A 23,146-nucleotide genomic window follows, 5' to 3' on the forward strand; every position below is an offset into this window, starting at 1 on the left:
GGACTCACTCTTGGTCATCATCTCATTATTCACCTTTACCGGTCTTATGCAATATTTAAACTTCTAGACCTGTTATCAGACACCCCAACACATTATATTGTTAAGTGATGTCAATGAGATCCAGTTTAGGTCAACCAGTTGTCTATTTGTAATTTCATGAGTATATGTAAGTTCAGTTATATGTCCTATAATTGTCATTGACCATAGATATGGGGCAATAAATGAGAAGCCCCATGAAGGCAGGGAATGGATAATTTTCATCACTTATTTCTCCACACCTAGCATAAAGGCTGTCAGATTTCTGATAACTATTAAAGTTTGCTGAGTTAAATTAAAATGAATTGAATATAATTGAAATGACTTGAATTTCACTGAACAGAGTTAGATTGAATCCCCTAGCCTTGCCTTACATTAGGGAATGTCACCCCTTGGTTAGCTTATCAACTCCAATGAAAGAGCAAGAGTAAACATAGCATGCTGAGCATAATGTTTAGAAGTTAAACGTGTTCATTCAAAAAATATTTATTTTGCACATCTTATATTCAGGCAATATATTGTGTACTGGGAAGATGCTGGTGAACTAGGCAGACATTGTCCCTGCCTTCAAGGAGCTCCACCTAGAAAAGTAAATGGGCACTAAACAAGCCAATGCATAAATAAATATCTAATTAAGAATTATAACAAGTGCTAAGAAGGAAAAACAAAATTTTGTTAGAAGAATAAAATGAAGAACATATTAGAACAAACTCATTTGTCCAACATGGAGGAAGCCAGTGAGTGTGTCTGTGCCGAGTAGGGAGAGATGAAACCAAAGGAAGGGCTTTAGGTTTTACTATGGCTAAGTAGACATGAGTAGTAAGACTTGGATTTAAAACAAACAAAATAAAATGAAACTCTAGTTGCTTTCTAGAGGGAAGAAACAAGATTGGAAGCAGCATAGCACTTAGGAGGCTATTGCAGGGGAGATATGCTGGTGGATTGAACTGGGGTAGAGAGAAATGGGGAGTCTGGTCTTCCTTAGAAGGTAGAATTGCAAAGAACTTGGTCAACAGCTGGATGTGGCCAGCAGGAGAAGGTGTCTAAGATGCTCAAAGCTTTCCATATGACAAGTGGGAGACTGGAGGTACCATTTCCTAAGATAAAGAAGAGGATCAGAGTTGAGGTGAGTGAGGACTTGAAGGTCAAGAATGCTAACTGAGCATCTTGCATTTGAGATGCCTATAAAATATGCACCTGGAGTCATCAAATAGGTAGTCTTGTATACAGAGTTATTCTGTAAATATTTATTGAAAACCTAATTTGTATCAGGCACTGGGGTGGGTGTAATACAAAAATATACGTAGGACATGATCCCTGAGCTCTGTGAACTTAAAGCCTATTACTTAGAATGACATATTATAAAACATTGTAATAAAAGATAGGAAATGATTTTTTAAAAAGAGAGAGAGCAAGAACAAAATATGGCTGTATGACTTGAGAGGAGAAGGGAAGCATTCTGCTGAGACGGTGGATGGTGGACATCAAGGCAGAAGTTAGAGTGAGGAGAGAGGGCACTGAAGCCAGACTCAAGATGAATTAGAACTTACATCACCCACAACAGAGGACGTGTTGGCACCGAGACCTGACTGGGCCGCACTCTGCACCCATCACTTGGCCAGGGGTGGGCTCGGGGATGGAAGAGTGCTGGATTCTCAGCAACAGCTAGACTAAGGCCCTAGGTGTGAGAATTGACATTATGATGGCTAAAATGAGGGTCTGGAGGGAATCTCCCTACCATGAAGATGCCAAGTAGCAGGAGGGATATTTGTGCCAGGTTTTCTCTAGAGAAATTGATGTTCCTCTTCCCTAGAAGTCAGAAGAGCAGAGATGGGGCTTTGGGTTGTCTGTCTCTGCAGACCCAGTGTCTGCCCCTGGATTTCCAATGGGTGCCAATGGAACTGCTGTTTTGGGAAACAAAACATCCCAAACTCTTGTTCTGTGTTCATAAAAACATTGTTGCCTTTGCCTAAACAGCATTTGGGAGGGTCTCAGAATGTTCTTTGAAGATGAGCCTCTTTAAAGGAGTCTGGGTGTAGTGGGTATAAATTTAGATACGTGAACTGTTGTGAGACAGAAGATGACAGATCCCTGATTTTCTATAAATCAAATTAAATCTATCCCAGAGCAGCCCTGCTCTGACTCAGCCGGCGTCGACAAGGACTCAGCCTCAGCTTTCTCCCTCCGTACCCAGAGAGTTTTAGGAAAGTCCTTGGGGTTTCATGCCTATCTATTCATGGAGGCCCTTCTGGTCTTAGGCACAGCCTGGTCACTGCTGCTTTAGCTACTGAATGATCATGTATGTCTCTGAGAGCGGAGGCTTGCTGGCTCAATACCACTGCAGCCTGGGGGTCTAGAGGCACAGTCCCCTCTGGGGCACACCACGGGCACAAGTGACTGATCTTTGCTACTCAGATCCTCAACCTTCCACTGTCCTCCTAGTCTTGGGAGTCTCTCTTCACCCTTTCCCCCTCAATTTCTTCTTCCTCCTCCCCCTCATCATCATGTGTCCCTCTTCCTCTTGGCATCAGTTCCTTACTGGAGCGGATTTGCCCCAAAGGCAGAGAAGGCTTTGCCTCTCTAAGGCAGCTGACCTCGGACATTAGCACCCCTCAGAGCCCCCTGGAGGGCTTGTTAAGCACAGATCACTGGGCCTGCTCCTGGTTCTGGTCCAGCCAACCTGGGTTGGGGCCTGAGACTGTTCATTTCAGAGAAGGTCCCAGGGAATGCCGATGCTACTGGGCCATGCTGTGAGAGCCCTGCTCCGAGCGGAGGGAACCCACTTCCTGGCTACCCCTATGTACATGCCAGGGATGGGGGAGGGAGAAGGGAAGGACATTTACAGGAAGGTTGAAGCACACATACATACTTCAATTAATTACCATGCCATCCACCACCTCACGTTGAATGATAAAATTACATTGACCGAAAACATGATTTAGGTGCAGATTTTCGGGAATTTTTCTTTTGATGAGAAAGGCCCAGAAGAATTACATTACATATTTTATCCCTGGTGACCACAGGCCTGTCCTTGTTCGTAACTCCTCCTTAGGCTGGAGCTGGGGACCGCTGGGTTGGAACTCCTGACCTCTGCTCCTTGTCAGGTGCTTTTCAGAAAGTAGCTCTGCTTCTACCCGCAAGATCGGACCATGATTTTTCTTTCTGTTGCCTAGACTTGTCATTGAGCAGTCTGGCATCATTTGCTCAATGTATTTGCAAGTAAAATGTCCAAGTGGCAGGAAAGAGGCGGGGGAGAGCAGATTCATGCGGTGAACTATGTCAGACAAGCAGCCTGCAGGAGCTCCTCAGCCCTCCGGCTGGCTCTTTGGCAGGCAGCAGAAACCAAGCAGCGTCCCTCCCTTACAGGGCCTCCTTCTGCCTCTCCCACAGCTCCTGGGGATGGGACTGCCCTTGAAAGGATCACAGTCAAAGTTGTTAAGTAGAAATTGCTGCTAGCACTTCATCTCTCGGAGGCACGACCACAGGGTAGTCAGGCTGGTCTGCCCTTCCTTCAGACTTGCCAGTGCCATGTACCAGCTGGGTGCAGTTTGGGACCAACTACTCTTCCTCTCTGTGACAAAGTTTCTGCATTTGTTACAGGTAGATAATAACAGCATCTACCACCAGTGTTGTTGTGGGTCTTCAGAGAGAATGCATGTAAATTGTTTAGCATAACAAGTGTGAAAATAACAGGGTTTCTTCATCATTTATTATCACTCTGTTCTGGATATTTGAGTTCATGTCTTAATTTTTTCTCCTGGACCATGAGCTCCTTGAGAACAGGAGTCAGGTCTGATTCCCTTTCATGTGCATTTATTCAATCACCAAACATCTGCTGAAGCCCTACTATGTGTCAGGAGCCCAGCACCTGGCCCTACACATGGTATGGCAGTGTGGACGAGTGGTTAATGAATGAAAGAAGAGGACTTCTTCTTTCTGATGAGGTTACAAAAAGTCCATTTTATTGAACAGCACTGAGTGCGAGACCAGTGCTTCTCAAACTTCAGTGGGCCCACTACCCACCTGCGAATCTCCTTGGACTCAGGTTCTGCTTCATCAAGTCTGGAGTGGGGTTTGAGATTCTTCATTCCTAACAAGTTCCCAGGTGACCCAGATGCTGCTAGTCTATGGACTACACTTAGAATAGCAAGGCACGAGGTACCCGTTTATTATCTCACTTATTGTTTGCAAAACCCTTATGAGTTTAAAAATAGGGAAAAATAGAGCTGTAGGGATTGAGTAGCTTGTTTCAAAAGCTGGCCAGTCTGGAGTCAGGGCAGCCTGCCTCATTGTTGCCTATTGAGCTACACTGACTCACTAAGAGCAGTGGTTCCCAAAGTTTCCTGCACATTAGAATCACCCAGTGAGCATCAAAAATCTGATGTCTGGGGAATTGGATAGCAGATCATTTTAATGTGCAGCAAAGTTTGGAAGCCACAACTTCCAAGCCCAGCCTCATCCAAGGAATAAGAAAGGAAGGGGCCTAATTTTGCAATCTCTCTAATTTTAGATACCAAACATAGACTTTCAGAATTTGGAGCTGTGGGCCTCCTTTCTATTTCACAGATGAGGAGGTTGAGGTTTATAGAGGTTTAGAGACTTATCTAAGATCACCCAACTCATTAATTGCAAAGTTAGAACCAGAATTCTGACTTCTTTACGCCCACTTTCTGTATGCCCCCTTGTTCTAACCAGCTTCAAGGGTGACAAGCCACATGATTTCTATGCCAGAGGAAGATTCCAGGAACATAGGACCTTCATTAGAAAGGCATCTTCATGTTCTTCTACCAGCTGGAAGCTTGGAGACTCAAATGAGATCTAGGGGGCCTTGGGGGAACATTATCTGACATCACAAGGGTAGGGAAGATTTCCTTTGCAATATCTCCTCAATCTTGAAATGATTACATGTGACAGATCATTCTTTGAAGTTGTAAGGGCTTTAAAATTCCAAAATGAAATATATAATCACATTACGGTCAGAGCATGATTGGTGGCTTGATTCAGTGCAATAAGCATTTATTGTCTTCATCTTGATGTAATGTCCGTTTTGTTGCATGCTTCATTTAAAAAATACAGGGGACTGCAAATATGTACAATCAGCCTTTTTGTGGGAGTGTGGTGGGTTGACAGAACTCAGAGTTGAAGAGCCCAAATCTTAGCTGTTTCTTTGTAGCTTACCTCATAACAATTGATAACTTAGCCATATGACATAACTATACTCTTAATTGTAACCATTTATTGAGTACTTATTCTGCGAGCAGTACTGCATTATCCTTAAGGAATAGAATCACATTTAATCTACATAAAGTCAGCATTACTTCCAGAGGCCTGCATAGTTCGGAGATGGGGAGTTGGGATGCACATTCAGCTGTGGGTATCTCACGCTCAAAGTAGTCACCACACTCAGAGTAGAAGGATCTGGCTCTGTAGCCTTGTTTTTTAGGTTAAGACCAGAAAGAGAAAGCAACCTACCCTGGGGCACACAGGAAACAAGTGGCTAACTCTGGGCCCAGTTTCCATCTATGCCCATGGGGCATGAGGCCAAAAAGAATGACCAGAACTCCAAAAGCTGCTCCCATTCCCACTTATGCTCAAGTCAATACACAGTGAGGAAGTTACTTGCCATGACAGATCAGACTTTATAGTCCAATTCACTTAAGGAAACTATTTTATTAGCAGAGAGTCCTTTACCAGTCTGCATGTCCCCTCAAAGCAGACCAAATTAACACATGCCATTTAGGTATCTTCCCAATCTATGCTCCATTTACTCTTCCATGTGAGACCATATATCCTTTCACTGAGCAAATATTTGTTGAGTACCTGTCATATGCCAGGCACTATATTGCAGATAAAGAGATAAGAAGAAAGTAGGATCCTAACCCAGTCTCTGCTTTCACAATCCTATGGCAAAGATAGATAATGACAAGGCTGCTGAAAACTGTGATCAGTGCCATCAGAGTGAAGAATCCAGGGGCGTGACCACTCAGAGAAGGGTCCCCAACCCAAATGAGGGTGGACAGATTCCCAGAAAACTTTCTCAAGAAAGTGATTTCCAATATGAGACCTGAAGTTCAGTAGAAGCAATGAGGCAAATTGTTTAAAGGTGTGTGTTTGTGCATGTGTGCTGAGTCTGAGAAGAGCAAGTGGACCAGCTGTCAGAGGTGATCAGACTATGATCTGGATAAGTGAGTTAGAGGGGAATTAGGACAAATTCTGTGTGGCTTGATGGTAGAGTTTAAAGGAGCAGTAAGGAAGAGTGGAAGAAATGAAGTTGAAAAAGGACCAGATCATGCAGGGAATTGCACCTGTGCTAAGAGGTTTGGATTTTTACTCTAAGAGTCAATGGTATCTGTTGAAGGTTTTAAGCAGGAGTGAGAGTTGGTCTCATTTCCATTTTAGTAAGATCACACTCTGACTGCAATATGGAGATTGGAGGGGGCAGGGTTGGAGGCAGGGCCCACTTAGAAGGCTATTACAGTAATCCAAGCAGCAGTGACACACCAGCTTCCATCAGAGCAGTAAGAATGGGGGCAGAAATGAACACATTCGAGACAAATTTCTAAGCCTCCAGAGCTTGGTGATATAGGGAACGTGACAGGGGAGAGAGAGAGGGATTGGGATGCAGAGCTGGGGCTGGGTTACTGTCTTGAGCTAGCGGGGTGTTCTGAGAAGAAGCGCACAGCTGGGAGGAAGAGGCGTCTGGATAGGAAGGGTGGTGTTGACATGCGATTAAGAACTGTGTACGTAGTGTCCCAGAGGAAATGTCCAGTAAGAAGTTGGACTCCTAGAGTTCCCTTTACTTATCAGAAAAACCCTAAAGCTGTCAACACTTTGCATCTTATGCCCTTATGAGAAATGACCAAAAGAATGAAATCAAGACTGGTTGTTCTAGCTCATAATGTGGCTCAGGGCAATCAGCTAAGCCACAGAGGCCCTGGGGGCACTGGCATAGATATGAGGACCTTTTTTTATTTAAAGTCATGGCAAATGAGACAATCTTCCCAGTCTTTTTGATGGGCATTCACTCACTCACTCACTCACTCGGGCAGACCTTTTACTAAGCCCTTTCCCTGTGCCAGGCATTGAGTATACAGGGCATGGAGGAAGGGCCCTGCCCTGTGCCTCCCCAGGATGACTGGCGAACACAGATGGGACATAGGATTATGATTCCATGTTACAGGCAGATATCAATGTTCAGGAGACCCAGACGTTCTCAGACTTTAAAATGCTGAATAGTGCCATGGAGCAGGAGCAGCTACCTGGGGGATGGCTTTCACATTTCATTTTGGTGAATCATGCAAAATTCACAACTGTACAGAGACTAGGACTTCCAATTAAGTTTCATGATTTTTATATTTTTCAATTTTATCGCAGTTCTGAGTCCTTAGAAAGGCCACCCCCAGGGTCTACTACCTGGATACTGTGTTAATGGTGATGAATACAATGAAAGGAGAAAGAATTAAGGGCTGTTGGAGCAGATGGAGAGAGTGCCTAGCTCTGTATGGGGCAGAAGAACATCGGGGAGAATCAGAGAAGGCTTCCTGGTGGAGGGAATAGCACCTGCATGGGTCTTTAAAAATGAAATGGACTTCATCATGTGTAAAAGAGGGCATCCTTGGCTTGTACAAATGCTAAGGTAGTGAAGAAAAATGTAGAATAGATGACATCTAGGTAAGGAGGTGGGGAGAAGCAGGATTCAGGTGGTGGGCAGCTTGACTGTCATTCTGGGGAGGCATGTGGGCATGAAGGAAGCAGTGGGGAGGAGACCATGTGTGCAAGTGCCCACAGGGACCAGGCAGGTACATAGAAGGACTGGCTAGACTGACTGCCCTGGCCTGCCAGGGACTGAGGGGTTTCCTGGGACATAGGACTTTCAGTGTTAAAATCAGTAAAGTCCCAGGCAAACCAGGCCAAGTTGGTCACCCTGGAACAAGGCCAGGCCTTGGCTTTCTGGATGCATGTCCCCTGCCCTCTCCAGCCCATGTCAGGAGATGGCTCCTAGTGCTGCCATATGGGAATGCAGAATGATATCTCCCTTTATTCCAGATACCTAGGAGAAACTGAAAATCCAAAATTTTAGGCAATAACTTCTAGCTTTTAAATGTTGACCAAAACCTCAAATGTTTGAAAAACACCATACTAGCCAAATAAAGCATCTCAGTGGGCTGTGTGAGTCCTGTGGGCTGCCAGTTTGAGAATCTCTGGGCAAAGTGACGTAAGCAAAGCTTCCCACATCCCACGCTGTTCCTGCCCTGAGGGCCTTTAAACACACATTCAGACAATTTTCATTACACAGAGTGACTTCAGTAATCAATCGTTTGGTTTTTAATTTGATGTTCTTAACCAGATTTAGATGCGGGCGCAGAATGTAGTAGATCAAAGCAGGGATGGATAGTGGCAATAGAGACACCCATTCAATTTTTTTGAAAGATGAAATTAGTGCTCAATGACTTGTTCTTCCCCAAATTTGGAATCCTGTGTGGTGGGAAAGAAGAATGCGTGTCTCAAAAATAAGCCTTAGTTGTTAGTTGATGTCCATTTACTCTGAGTATCAAGATAATACCCTAGATGAGATAGGATTGGAAAAGAGCAGTCATTTTGCTTTGGAGGAGCTTAGAGGCTCAGGGGTGAGTGTTTGGAAGTGGTAAATGTAGAGTGATATAACCACAGGTCAGAACAGCTAGAGAGCACCAGCTCTGCTAGTTTCCATGTGACCACGGGGAAACCCCCTAACCTCTCTGGTACATGGCTTCCCCATTTGTGTGGCAAGGAGGAAGGTTTGCAAGGACTCCAAAGGATCACCCTCCCCATCAACTCTCTAATTCTAAGCTTTTACTTTGATTAGACTTCTGCTAGGGTTTCTCCAGGCCTGCCAGGGTGAGAGTCAGCAGGGGTTTAAAAGAACAAATCAGTCCAGACAACTGTGACATCATTTTTTCTTTTCTAGATGGAATTAGTAGATATAAGGCTGTCGTAAGTTGATCTGACATCGGAGCACCACCAGGTCAGCTTTCTGGATGGCATTTTTCTTTGTGTCACTTGATTTTTCTTTAATTGAGTGTGGATCAGAACAGAGGGATGGGAGCTAGGTACAGGATGAAAGTGTCAAAGGCAGGGGCTCTGTGGCCAGGGAGACTTCTGCTCCAAGAGAGGGGAGGGTGGGGCAGGTGGGGAGGATCTGCATTCATGCCAAGCCGCAGTGTCACCTTTATTAATGATGACGGGGAGAGGGAGTCGGCAGGCAGCTAATGCAGACTGCAGAGGGTGGTAATTGGAAGGTGTTGTTACCATTCCAAAGGACAGGGAAGTGAAAGTGGGACAAACGGGAATTTAAGAGGAGGGAGGTGAACAGAGGGAAAAAAAAAAGGAATATGATGTCATTTGGAAAATTGCAAGCCAATAAATCAATGAGGTATCATTCCCAGGGCCGAGAAGAAACGGCTTAAGGAGCCAGAGTGCTGGGGAGCTCAGGGCTGACAGGAAGCACAAAATCAGGAGGCAGGGCAGTGTCCCTGCCTGGGGTCAGCTGACAGGGGCCCCAGGAATGGATCCCACTCCCTTCTGCCCCCTCCTCCTTCAGCCTTTTTTTTTTTTTACATGAACCACATCAGAAGGAATACTCTTTATCCAAAAGGGCTTTACAGGAGCTCATTAATGTGAACCCTTGGAGTCAGCTTTTCAAACAGTTACCTCTGAGTTCAGCTTCATAGGATTTTTTTCATCATTGAGATCAGCTTCATAAAAGCCAGAGCATGATGATTCTGCTGGTTTTTATTGTTAACAGATGAAATAGTACTCCCTTTATAGAAATGAAGAGCAAGGACTTTGGGCAGCTTTCTTTAGTTCCCAAGACCTTGTCAGCAGAGCTGGCCTGGAGGCAACCCAGTGGGCAGGTGCCTGCATAGCATCCCATTATCTACAGATTGGGATCCAATGTCCTCAGCCTGGCATTCAAGGCCCTTCCAGTCAGCCCCCTCCAAATCTCTCTCATGCCCTCCCTCTGTGAACGTCTGCTGTCCCAAACACTTTGCTCATTCCCACCTCTGCTCTTTCCTCATGCCATTCCACATGCAAAAGTGGGACAGCAATTTCTCAGAATATGTGCTAAACCTCCCCCTCCCATGCCTGTAACTGACATCACTAATCGATCAGCACAGTCTTTCCTGCTGAGCTAGAACTTGGCCTTAGAATCATTCCCCATACAGCTCTTTAGACAGTTACTAACAATCAATTAAATTAATCAAATTATAAAATGAAGGGTATTTTCTATTATAGATCTAGGATAACCTTTACCATTCTTAGCTTAATCTCTTGCAATCTTGTAGTTCTGCAAATCTCACATGTTTTGTGAAATTTTCCCTGAATGTCCCCTCCCACAAAAGTCATTCCCAATCCTTAAAAGCCTGGAGAAAACTTTACCTATAACACTCATTTTGCACTTGTCATTCAGCATCACAATGTATATCTCTACAGATCAACATTTCTCAGCTGTCAGCACTAGTGACGTTTTAGGCTGGATCATTCTTTGCTGTTGGGGTTGGCCTGCATATTGTAGGATGGCTAGCAGCATTCCTGGCTTTTACCCAAGAAATGTCAGTAGCAACCTTTCCCTGTCTCCCAATTATGACAAACAAAAATATCTCCAGACATTGTTAAATGTCCTCTGGGGGACAAAATCGCCCCCAGTTGAGAACTACTGTGATACATAGATGATACATAGATGATGATAGATAGAGATAGATAGATAGATAGATAGATAGATAGATAGATAGATAGATAGATAGGTAGATAGATAGATAGATAGATATAGATAGATAGAAAGAATCAGCCCTATTAGTCTCAGACCTTCAGGGTGTGGATCACAACCATACCTGATGTAGATCCTTATGCACAATAGGTACTGAGTAAATATTTGCTGATTGGTTAATTGGGCATAAGGAGTAAATAATTGTCTAGGAGGGGGGAAATGCTTCCCTAATGTGGACTAAGGATTACACCATCAGTGGAATTGGTTGCTTTGGTTAAACACTGCTGAGTTGAACAATTGAGGGGGGTTGCAAAGTGGCCACCTTCACTTACACCCAATAAACTTATCAGACCTTAGGACCTGACTGTGCTTAGACTAGCAGATCATTTGCAGCAGAGACAACTAGTCCTATCTGGAGAGGTGCTAAGAGAGGCCTGGCTGAAAAGTTGGGCTTGAAGTTTAAAGCACAATGTAAGAGACCTTCACTCTTTTTCATCCCTCCTGAAGGAAACATGAGTGTTAAACTAAAGAAATCCTTTTATCCACAAGTGATCATCACTAATGAAAATTATTTTGCCTGGCTGCCTGGTTTCCCATGAACATATTTGCCTGCCTGCCTCTCCACTCCTTTAAACATGAATGCTTCCTAAAGGGAAACAAAAGGCAGTGAGATTGTTTAAATCATCATCCGCAGTGCAGCTCTCCAGGTCCACAGGGAGGTTTAAATCATCTCACATGAGTCAACCAAAAGCTAACTCTTCACTTCCTTAGCTGATCATCAAATTGTTCCTGAAGAGCCAGAAAGGTGGCTGAGTGTTGCAGGAAGGCTTTTTGAACGCCTTAGGTGTGCCAGACTCCACAAAGGACCCTCCGCATCCTCCTTCTACTTCATCCTTACAACAGTCCTATAGTCAGCACTGTTGTCACTCCTTCAGAGATGCATGAACTGAGGCTCAGAGAGGTAAAGCAATTTGCCCAAAGTTCCAGAGCATGTCAAAGAGAGCTGGGATTTGCCCAGGTCTTAGGATGCTCTGTCAGCACCTTCCAGGAAAGTTGCCGCTATGGGAAACCAGATACATTTCCCAGTATGTGGTATTGGTGTCGCACAGTGAACTATTCTTGGCCCTTAAAGCCCCAAGCAATGCAGGAAATGGAGGGTTTATCCTCAGTTGAGTCTAAAATCATGGGAGACCCCTAAGATTTATATAGAGCATAGTTGTTAAGAGGGCTGGTCTTGTCTATGTAGCTATGTGTCTTATCTGCCAAGCTAGCTCCATCCATTTATCCATCCATCCATCCATCCTTCCATCTCTATATGAACACAAGAGATGTCTGTATTGTTTCTGAATATTCTAGAGGTTTATTGAATTGAGCATTGAATATTCAAGGTTAGGCAGGGGATGAGGTGAAGTATCACTAACTTTTCCTTTCTTCATTGTACTTTGAAGTGTTGCTTAATTTTTATATTAATAAGATTATATCACATTTACAAAATAGTCTTTATATCTTTCTAAAGAAAACAAAAGCATTCTGGAATCAAGCTGATCTAGGCAAGTCATGTCATCTCTCTTTCCCTTGGTCTCCTCATCTGTAAAGTACACATCATTTTACCAACACTGACAAAATGTTGGAAAGATAAAATGAGAGAAAACATAAACAGTGTTCGGCCCAAAATAAATGGCCAATAACCAGGTGGCTGTTGTGCCAGCAGCATATTTAGCATAGCGACTCATGCATAAATGTCCAATTAATGTTAGCTTCTCCTACCTTTTATGTTCAATTAATATTAGCTTCTCCAGTCCTTTTCTTCCCTTGCCACAACCCTAAAAATTCCTTGCTCATGGATAAATAAATGGTTTAGCCCACTGCCTGACATACAGCTCTTTAAATGGTAGTTATTATTGTTATCCTTTAGCCCACAGTGCCTCCTGCCTGAGACATAATAACCTTTTGTGACACCTTTTCCCACTGAAGGTTGACCTTGGCATCATATATGACCTGGATGCAAATATTTGCAGGAGGAGGAGGAGAGGGGCTGCTTAGGATACTTCTCCAGAGCTCACATCCTAGCAATGTTCCTGGCTTTGGTTTATCTCAGGGAGCCATAAGCTGAGGGCAGTATGTATTGTCAGGACTTAAAACAGAATATTCTGCACAGCCTCTCCTGAGGCATTCAGTATGAAGTTTGGAAGACCATCATTTGTGTGTATTCTGAGAACGAATCCTTGTTTCTGAAACTATTCTTTTTGCAATCACATCTGTGAACTTTCCCCACTGACACTTACATGGATGTGGTTAGAAACATATAGAAAATCACCTTCTGCTCAGTGAAGAACTGGAATGCCCTGAATGATATAGCCCATCTCTTGGCAAACAGGTTTCCCAAGTCCCATGGGCTAGAATGGCTTCAATCAAGAACTGGGAGCTGCCAGAACAGGCTCCCCTTCATCCACCTCTGAGTGACAGGGAAGCAAGAGCACTAAATTTAAAGATAAATGGGATCCACATAAAAGTAGAGTCCATATCCATGCCTGCCAAAGGAGGTCCAGAGTATGCTATAAAATAATTGGTTTTTGTGAGAAACACTTGCTGAGGAGTGGTGACACTACCACGAATGAGAGTCAACACTGAAAATATAATTCATACTTTCCACAGACCCATGACCCTGGTAACAAATTCCAGAATAATGTCTTGGAGATGGGCTTGTTTTCCAAGACATGGAAGTCACCTCTTTAAAGAGGGGCTCCTAAAATACACAGCAAGCAAAGTTAGCTTCTTAAAATCCAAATAAATGGCTTCTCTTCATACTTGGAAGAAAATCCAAACCCTTGTCCTTGGCCCCTAAGGGCCCACAGGATGTGGCTCCTGCCTGTCTCTCTGACCTCATCTTATGCCATACCTTTCCTTATTTCATACCTTCCAGCCATGCTGGCCTTCTTTTGAATCTCCAGCTCTCCAAGTACTGGTACCTCAGGGCCTTTGCACCTTCTGTTCCATTGTCCAAAATACTATTCTGCCAGATTTTTGCATGACTGACTCTCATCATTCAGATATCCACTCAAATATCAGCTAAGAGGCCACCTTTGTCTCTCTTACTGAAAATAGGTCCCCTCTCACTCCATCTCTAACTCATTATTTTGTAATATTTCGTTGGTAGCAGATATCACTGCTAAAAGTGATCTTACTTATGTATTCACTTGCTTATGGTGTGTTTCCCCACCCCTGGTGGTTTTTCCCGGCAGGGATGAGAGCTCCTTAAGAACAAATTCCTTGTTAATCTCATTCCTCGCTATAGCCCCAGCACCTAGAACCATGCCTGAAACATAGCTGGTGCTCAAGAAATACTTGTTAAGTTAAGGAATGTGTGAAAGAATGATCTCATTCTGGCTTGATCAAATGTAATTTGAGATGGAATATGCTCAGGAGTGGAACAAAAATTCTTTCATATCTGGCCTCCCCTAAGGCAAAGTGGTCTACACATGACTCAAACTTTTCCATTTGTGAGGAGGGACCTTGTAACATTCTTTTAGAGATGGGGAATGCTATAATAAATTCAATCTTTCATGTAACAAATATTTCTTTAGCCCATACTATGTGCAGTTCAGTTCTAGATTCTGGAACTACAGCAATGAATAAGTAGATAAAAATCTCTGCCCAGGTAGAGCTGACAGTGCTGACATGGGAGTTACAGTGTATTTATAAAAAAAACACAGGTTTTAGAGTCAGAAAGACTGAGAGCTTAATTCCTGCCCCAACATATACTAAGTGTTTGTGTAGGTGGGCTGCTTGACCTCCATGTATCTCACTTTCCTTATCTGCAAAGTGAGCATAAAAGTGACCTTATAAGATTATTGAGATGATTCAGTGATATGGTGAATGCAGAATTCTGAGCACAAGGATTGAGTGAATGTATGCTGGCTGTCCACATCCCCTTGGGATTGAATTGTCCCATTGTATCCTTTGGAAGATTTAAAATGACCCCACAGTACAGAGCCACGTGCACTGTCTCCAACCAGGATCAAAGGGTATTAGTTTCAAAGGAGGAGTGTGTGACCAATTCAGGCTCCTCTTCCAGCTTTGATTCAAAGCAGTGATGTTACCCCACCTGCTCTCCTGCTCCTTGTCAATGAGGATAGCTCTCTGAGGAGACACCATGCCTGTGGGTCTGGCCCTAGTGATGCTAGAGAGCTGATCCATCAAAAATGCTCATGTGTCAGGCAGGGGCGCACACCACTAACTCTGTAAAAGTTGCCATGTTGTACAGATGAAATGTATCAGGGCGCACCCAGGGTATACAGCATCCAAGTGGTACCTTTTTGTGTTTTTGTGATGTTGTGCCTTTGACATGGAGCAGGACACATTAAACCCCTGTATCTGTACCCCTTAAGAAGCTTCCCCCTGAAAGAAGGTGACTTAATTTTCTCTACCACACACCAGGATCCCTGGGTAACCAAAGAATGTCACTGCATACAAAGACAGGTGCCTCCTAAAGCCAAACAGCTGGGAGACTAAATTTTCGATGAAGGCAGTTGTATTTCTTGCTTTTGAACAATTTGGACACTGTTGTCACTCTTCCTACCTGCCAGTAGTTATCCCCAAATAAAAGAAGCCTCCCAGATGCTCTGCTCCAAGAGGCACACACTCAATTCACTAAACAGCCAGACTTGGGGCATGTTGTTAACCAAAGGCATGTTCGAAGTCAAAGGCACTTAACTGTTTGTTCCCAGTGATTGCAAGCACTTGATATGTCCACAGATAGTCACAGGTAGGTGGACAGAATCAACATTGCCTGTGCCCACATCAGGAATTTCCATTAGCTAGTCTGCGTAGTTTCTCTGGATCAGAGTCAGCAACAATGACAAGAATAATAATAGCTGATAATTACTGAGGGGTTTCTATGTTCTAAGTGCTTTGTGCAAACTGATTTAATTCTCACCAAAACCATATGATGTAAGGAATATTTCCATCCCCTTTTACAGAGGAGGACACAGAGCCACAAGGCCCTGCCCAAGGTCATACTTCTAGGAAGAGGCAGAACTGAGATTTGAACTTAAGCCGTGTGGCTCTGAGGCCCCCACTCTGATGCTCTACATCCTGGCAGAACCAGATGGAATAAGCTCTTTGGAGCACAACCTTATCTGTCCTGCTCACTGATGCACCTGGAGCCTCCCATAGTGCCTAGAACCTGATGATTGCTAAGGGAGAATATGCTCACTCGTTACCCCAGACTGCCACGGACTACAGCACTGAGCTGCCTGACAAAGCTCTAAGATGACAGGGTTGTAGAATCCTTATTTTCATGACACCATAACCTCCCACCTCTGGTCCTAGATCCACCACACAGTGTCAATTCCACCCAAGAAAAAAACTACGTTATATAACCACACAGACATGCGGGTGAATGGAGAAGCAAGCTGGGAGTGGCATTTGGCCACTGTCAGTCTCCAAAGAAAATAGGTGGCCAGACAGATAGAACTTTTCATCTCTCTGTGAGCCTCCCTGGCATGCAAACTTTCCTTCATCTCCTTTCCTTGGCGCTTTCCATATTTTATTTTATTTTGGTCATGCACATTATTTGAAGTAACTATAGCAACGTGTCACCAGCTGGTATCGCGTAGTAATGTTGGCATTTAGATAGCAAGCTCCCGAAGTTGGTTTTTTCCCTCCCTCTGCGATCTCGTCACTCCCACTAATCTCAGGTGAGTGGGGGATGCATCCACAGCAGCCATGCCCCTCTCCCCCGACACTACCCCATTGTGTTCATTTGTCAGGGCAGGGCAAACTGACAGCTTCTTCTGGGGACACTGGGCCCTGCAGGGGTCCTGACTGTGTGTGTGTGTGTGTGTGTGTGTGTAGGTGTTTTTTGCATTAGAGGTGGTTAAATAGATATGTTTGAGAGCTGTGCACCAAAACTACTGGCCTTATCAATGTGATGATGATGTTTTTATGCAAAGGAGTAGAAGGATTTGGGGAGGACTGCTCTCCTGGGTGCAATTACCCAGTATCCCAGCTAATTGATGTTAACCACGTGGTATTGGGTTTCTCTTTTCCTCTTGCTATCACATAGTGAAGAGACTCCGACTGTTTTCCTTGGGAGGTTCAACTCATACCCAGGTGTGCAAGAACCACCCCCCTCCATACTGATGGACAGAATTAATTAAGAGGGTTGATTATTGCAGATCACTGAAGAGGGTTTTATATGGCAAATAAGCCTGCCACTCAAGGTGTTAAGTAGCCCCTCATCAGCCAAGTGCCTGTGATGACTGCACTTATTTTTACACGTTTGACCTAGTTTCAAATCGTTTCGCTTCACACTGTGATTTCATTAGCTACATTTTAAGCCACCCCAAATGCAGCCGAGGTTGACTCTGCCTGGTTTGTGCCAGCATCTCAGGTATAATTTCTCTCCAGAATTTAATATGCAGGTCCCTCTGGTATTCTGTTTTAAGAAGCAATTTCCCAGACAGGCACCTGGCATGCTGCTTGGGTATGGATGAGTGGCTGCCTCATGCCTTGGTAGTAAATATATGTCGACTACAAAATTTCTGCCAGAGATGAGAAGAAAGGGGATTCTCACTAGCCTGGACTGCAGGGGATCCCTCCACCCCGCTGTCTCCCATGCAGCATTCAGGTTTTTTCATGTTGCTCATGGGGCTGAGGCACTGGGCTCCTACAAAGTTTGAGCAATGTCAGTGTTAGGAATGTCTGTGTTGCTAGGGCAAATACAGTCTGATTATCACCCCCACCCCCAATTCCTATATCTCTTTCTAATTGTTTAAAACATGGTGGATGTAGAAGGTCTCAAACTTATAAAAAGGGAAGGGGGCAGGAAGCAAAGAGGTGGACTGCCCTGTTGAGGGTACTCCTGAAAAAGAGGTAAACATCAGAGAAGCATAATGCTATTCCATCAGTCTATCACTGCAGGACAAAGAGATTTTTTGTTTTTCTGTTTTGTTTTTTAATTTAAATGTCAGAGAGAAGCTTATTCTGAATAGGAACCTGCTGCTGTTGTCTCATGCCATTTCAGGAACCTGTCAGTCACATTGGTGTGATTTCTGACAGATTTGATAGTGAAGTGGGCTAGACACTGTAGTAGGAAAAAAGGGGTACTTCCAGTTGGAAGTAAAACACTGTCATTTTGTCATTAACAGCTAAATGCAGGTAACTTGTCCAAACTTCAGTCACATCATGCTACAAATCGTACTGAAAGGCACTCAGCTGGGTTTTTCCATGTGGTAGTTAGAACGAAGAAATGAACAAGCTGGTAAAAGTAATTTTGACCGATCAGTGAACTGTAATGCCCAGAGCAAGTCCTTATAAAAAGATACTGGTTTCTTTAATAAAATGGTCACTCTCTCTAGATGGGGACCGGGACCCCTTTCCCCTTTAATTATCTTTTAAAATGAAACATGAAAGTTTCTCTAAACAAGGCTTAAGACAATGCAACCTTTTCAAGGTAATTCCAGGCAACTTGAGCAAAGTGTTTTGCTTTTATTGCCCCTTCGAATTCAAATCAAGCCATTGGAAATAACAAGCATTCCGTATCTATGCATTTGGGGCAGCCTACAGTTCTGACAATGGTGGATTTTCCACCACACACCACCACACACACACACACACACACACACACACTCATAGACGGGCTCAATCCCAGGACTCATTTAAGTGAAAGCTTTCAAAGTAAACTAATGTCCAAGAGACGACAGCATTTTCTCTTAGAGGACCACCGATCACAAAAAATAAAACCTACCCAAATCTCTTACCTTGAAACACTGGAATTACCTGCAGAGAATGTCCTCCTTTTCCTTGCAAAATGAGCCGGGCTTTGGCCAGCAGCAGAGTTACTCCAAACGAAGAAATAATAAGTCCTTTATACTGTAATTTTCACTGTTTATATGCAAGAAGTGTAGTGGGTCTGCTCACGTAGGAATAAATAAAAGCCGAACAAACTGAACGGCAGTTACCATGTGAAAAGGAAAGACCTCTAGTGGCCACAGGCTGAATTCTTCTAGGGAAGGAGAAGAGATGGACGGAGTACAGCAAACACATGCGTGTGTGCTCACACCCACACACGTACTCAAACCTCTCAAACTCTGAGATTTCTCTTTTCTTGCATCCAGCCTGGCTGGAGGGAAAGGCAATAATAAAACTTGTTTGGTGGTTTAAGTGGGAACTGCCTAAGTTGGCAGTGGTGGTAGTGTTCTGCCTGGTTTTGAAGGGATGGTTAATTTCACAACACCCCCCCCACTTCCCGGAGAAGGGAGGGTTTGGCTCCCTGGATGCCTAAGGCCGTTGCCCCAGTGTAGAGGCTCCAGGTCTGCATTACATAGTGTCATTGCTATTTCTGCTGACAGTCCCAGCTTTCCACTCTCTGCCAGCTTCTCATGTTTTCTAATCAATTATGGTGCATGAGTGTGGTGGCCACCGGCAGGCAGGGCTGGCTTCCTGGGTATGGGACCTGATCTGATGCTCAGAAGGGCCCCATGGCTGTCTTGAAATTCTGCATAATATTTAACAAGCACTCCTTATTTACATTTTGTTCCGAGCCCCATAAATTGGATAGTTGGTCCTGCTGACTGGGAAAACATCTATCCTTAATGCCCTGGTTGGAAAGAACCTAGAAGCAAATGAGAATTGGTGTCTTTAGGAGTTACTTTTGGGACTGTGAACTTGAGGAACATTCAATTACCCAAAAAACTTCCTGTGTAGGGATGCAGAAGATGCGTAGGGACGTCAAGGGTGTTCCTCCACCACTGTAACTAAACTGTAAACCTGTCATGGGGGAAAATTTTTTTCTCATAGTGGTTATATATTTTAGCAAAGAGTTTTTTGTTTTTAAACAAAGACAGCAGTTTGTGATACCAACCCCATTTTATTGGTTCAAGCATAATATTTCTAGACGTACGTTTCTGGTGTGCATTATGTCTGACGCCCTTTAGCAGTGGAGTGCCCTGGAGATGCCTGTATCACACCAAGCAGGTCATCTTCTACAACTTGCCTTTGACCCAGCCTACTGGGACTTCTTTGGCTAACATGGGGTCCCCAGCAGAATTTTGCAAGAGACAATCTTGAGTGGCTTCAACCCCGAGTGGGTTTGTAGCCAGTACTTCCTTTACCAGGTTTCTAGAGCCTATCTCCCCAAATGCTGCTTGCAGACACTGGCCCAAACAGAACATTTACCCTGATACAGACTCATAAAATCTGGGAGGAAAAAAGCCAAAAAAGGTCTGTGGTGTTGTATTCTGGTGAATGAAAGGATATGGTTCTTGCTCCTCTGATCCCATGGATACATCCAACCCACCTCTTCTCTCAGTCCTTGTATTGATTCCCCACTTGTCTGAATCCCACTGGCACCTAGTCTGCTTTGCAGATAAAGGGTCTTGTACTGTTTTCCCTCATGGATGTTCATCTTGCTTTCCCAACTAGATCATGAGCTCCTGAAGAGCAGGCACCACCTCTTCTCCCTTCTTTTATCTTCCACAGCCCTTACCAAGTGCTGGATCCCAGTAGTTGCTGACTTCTCACTGGCTGATTCACGGTAGTCCAACAACTGGTCCCTCTGCAGAGAACTTCAGTGCTTTCAAGGCGCTATAGGAGCCATTTGAAGTTTTTTATACAACTCTGGGGGTAGATACGGATGGATTATTGTCCCACTTTAGAGATGAAACAATTGGGACTTAGACATGTAAAACTATTTATCAGAAAATCAAACGGTCTCTAGGATCTTGACATAAACTGGCTCTCCTGACATCAACATATTGCTGTTTTCCCAGCATACAAGCAGCTGAAGATGCTATGGATCAGGCCCTATTTTCTATATTTGGTGCTCCTAATACAGTCCTAGGCATATAATATAGCAGGTGTTCATTAAATGCTTTTGGAAGAATGAGTGCATAAATAAGCCATGAGGAGGTACGTCCTCATAGGGAAGTTTCACCTGCCAATCTGGTAAAGACAGGGGGTCTTTTTATACTTACCTGGGATGGCTAGGGTATTTTCTTGTCTGAAATCAAGGAAATGGAGAAGACGAAAATCATGATCCTCTCTCTACTATTTCATGGCATTTCTCTTTATTTCTTACAGAGTCACTTTGTGGCATGTATGACAGCCATTTTAAACCAGATGGGTGACCAGCACTATTCCTTCTATATTGAGACGTTCCAGACCAGCTCTGAACTTGTGGTGAGTTTACAGGATGCTGTGGACCAGCATGGGGCAGATATGTCATTCTTTTTTTTTTTTTAGATAATTATTTTTTTATTGAAGGGTAGTTGATGCACAGTATTACATTACATTAGTTTCAAGTGTACAACACAGTGATAAAATATTTATATACATAATTCTAGGTTCCAGCTATCACCCTACCAAGTTGTTACAATATTTTGACTATATTCCTTATGCTATACATTACATCGCGGTTACTTATTTATTTTACAATTGGAAGTGTGCACTTCTTTTTTTTTTTTTTGTGAGGGCATCTCTCATATTTATTGATCAAATGGTTGTTAACAACAATAAAATTCTGTATAGGGGAGTCAATGATCAATGCACAATCATTAATCCACCCCAAGCCTAATTTTCGTCAGTCCCCAATCTTCTGAAGCATAACTAACAAGTTCTTACATGGAGAACAAATTCTTACATAGTGAATAAGTTACATGGTGAACAGTACAAGGGCAGTCATCACAGAAACTTTTGGTTTTGCTCATGCATTATGAACTATAAACAGTCAGTTCAAATATGAATACTCATTTGATTTTTATACTTGATTTATATGTGGATACCACATTTCTCTATTATTATTATTTTTAACAAAATGCTGAAGTGGTAGGTAGATACAAGATAAAGGTAGAAAACATAATTTAGTGTTGTAAGAGAGCAAATGTAGATCATCAGGTGTGTGCCTGTAGACTATGTGTTAATCCAAGCTAGACCAGGGCAATAAAACATCCACGGATGCAGAAGATTTCTCTCAGAACAGGGGGGTGAGGTTCTAAGCCTCACCTCTGTTGATCCCCAATTTCTCACCTGATGACCCCCCTGCGACTGTGCCTGTCTTAGGTTGTTCCTCCCTTGAGGAATCTTACCCATCTCTGGCTAACCAGTCATCTTCCGGGCCATACAGGGAAATGTAAAGTTGGTAAGTGAGAGAGAAACCTTATTGTTTGAAATGGTTAGCTTTTTATTTCTTTGCATATTTATGCCCTGTTGCTTCTATGCCCAGCATTTGTCTTGAGGTATCTTTACCACTTGGAAGAATTATGATACTCGGTAAATTTGATATGAGGCACGAATTCTATTTAAGGGTTGTAATTAGGAAGGAAGAAGAAAAGCTATAGAAGTAGCAGGCGGAAGAAAACATGGGAAGATTGATTATTTCTTTGACCTATCTTCTTGTAGAGTAACTTCAGCATGTATAGGTTTTAAGCTACTACTTAAATTGCGCACACACATTAACATAATAGGAGTATAGTTACATAACCAAGGCATATCTGTAATTACCACCCATCTCCAGTGAAACCAAGAAAACCAGTTAGGCACCTTAGGCATTTGTGAAAACTTATCTATGATATGGTGGATATTGTCCAACTGAACTTGAACAGTCTGAGAGAAATCAGACAAATTAAAACAACCCATTCCTGGGGAATGTTCACAACCCTTATGTTCTTTTAACAGTAAATAGTCTGTAGTTGTAAGATTTTGGAGCGCTACAATTTGCACTTCTCCTAATTCTTGGTTGAGTTCCAACAGTATAGATCCAGTCAAATTTGTTGTTTTACTGTATGCACAGGCCAGCTTAGATATCTCCTTCATCATTCCCATGGCAAGTCCAGGAACTGGTGGGATGAGTGCATCTACACCTGTAGCAGTGCGTGGATCTTTGTTGGGGTTTTTTGATGATCATCTTCTGGCATGAGTCTTCCCGAGAGTGCTGATGTTGGAAGTTCTCTTTCATATCGTATCTTAGTTCATTTTCAGGGCACCCAATTAGGCTTTGATCCTGTGTATAAACACAAACAGACCCTTTGCCTACACTTTTATATGCCCTTTATACCCTTGTGTAGAACTCATTGGAGGTTACCACAGAGGAACTGCCCTTTTTTGTTTTGTTTTGTTTGGTTTGGTTTGGTTTTTGGTATCACTAATCTACACTTACATGACGAATATTATGTTTACTAGGCTCTCCCCTATACCAGGTCCCCCCTATAAACCCCTTTACAGTCACTGTCCATCAGCATAGCAAAATGTTGTAGAATCACTACTTGCCTTCTCTGTGTTGTACAGCCCTCCCTTTTCTCCTACCCCCCCCATGCATGTTAATCTTAATACCACCTACTTCTCCCCCCCCATCCCTCCCTACCC

At 43.4% G+C, this 23,146-nt stretch overlaps 1 protein-coding gene across 1 annotated transcript in view; it reads left to right on the top strand.

Moving 5' to 3' along the window:
• Positions 1-23,146, top strand: part of DOCK2 (dedicator of cytokinesis 2) — a 412,382-nt gene that overhangs the window by 295,262 nt on the left and 93,974 nt on the right. Inside the window, exon 28 of the mRNA XM_036884746.2 lies at positions 20,867-20,965. Within this exon, the coding sequence (XP_036740641.2) occupies positions 20,867-20,965 (99 nt within the window). The remainder of the gene's footprint in view (positions 1-20,866; positions 20,966-23,146) is intronic.

The sequence above is a fragment of the Manis pentadactyla genome, chromosome 2 (assembly GCF_030020395.1).
Source record: "Manis pentadactyla isolate mManPen7 chromosome 2, mManPen7.hap1, whole genome shotgun sequence".
Lineage (NCBI taxonomy): Eukaryota > Metazoa > Chordata > Mammalia > Pholidota > Manidae > Manis > Manis pentadactyla.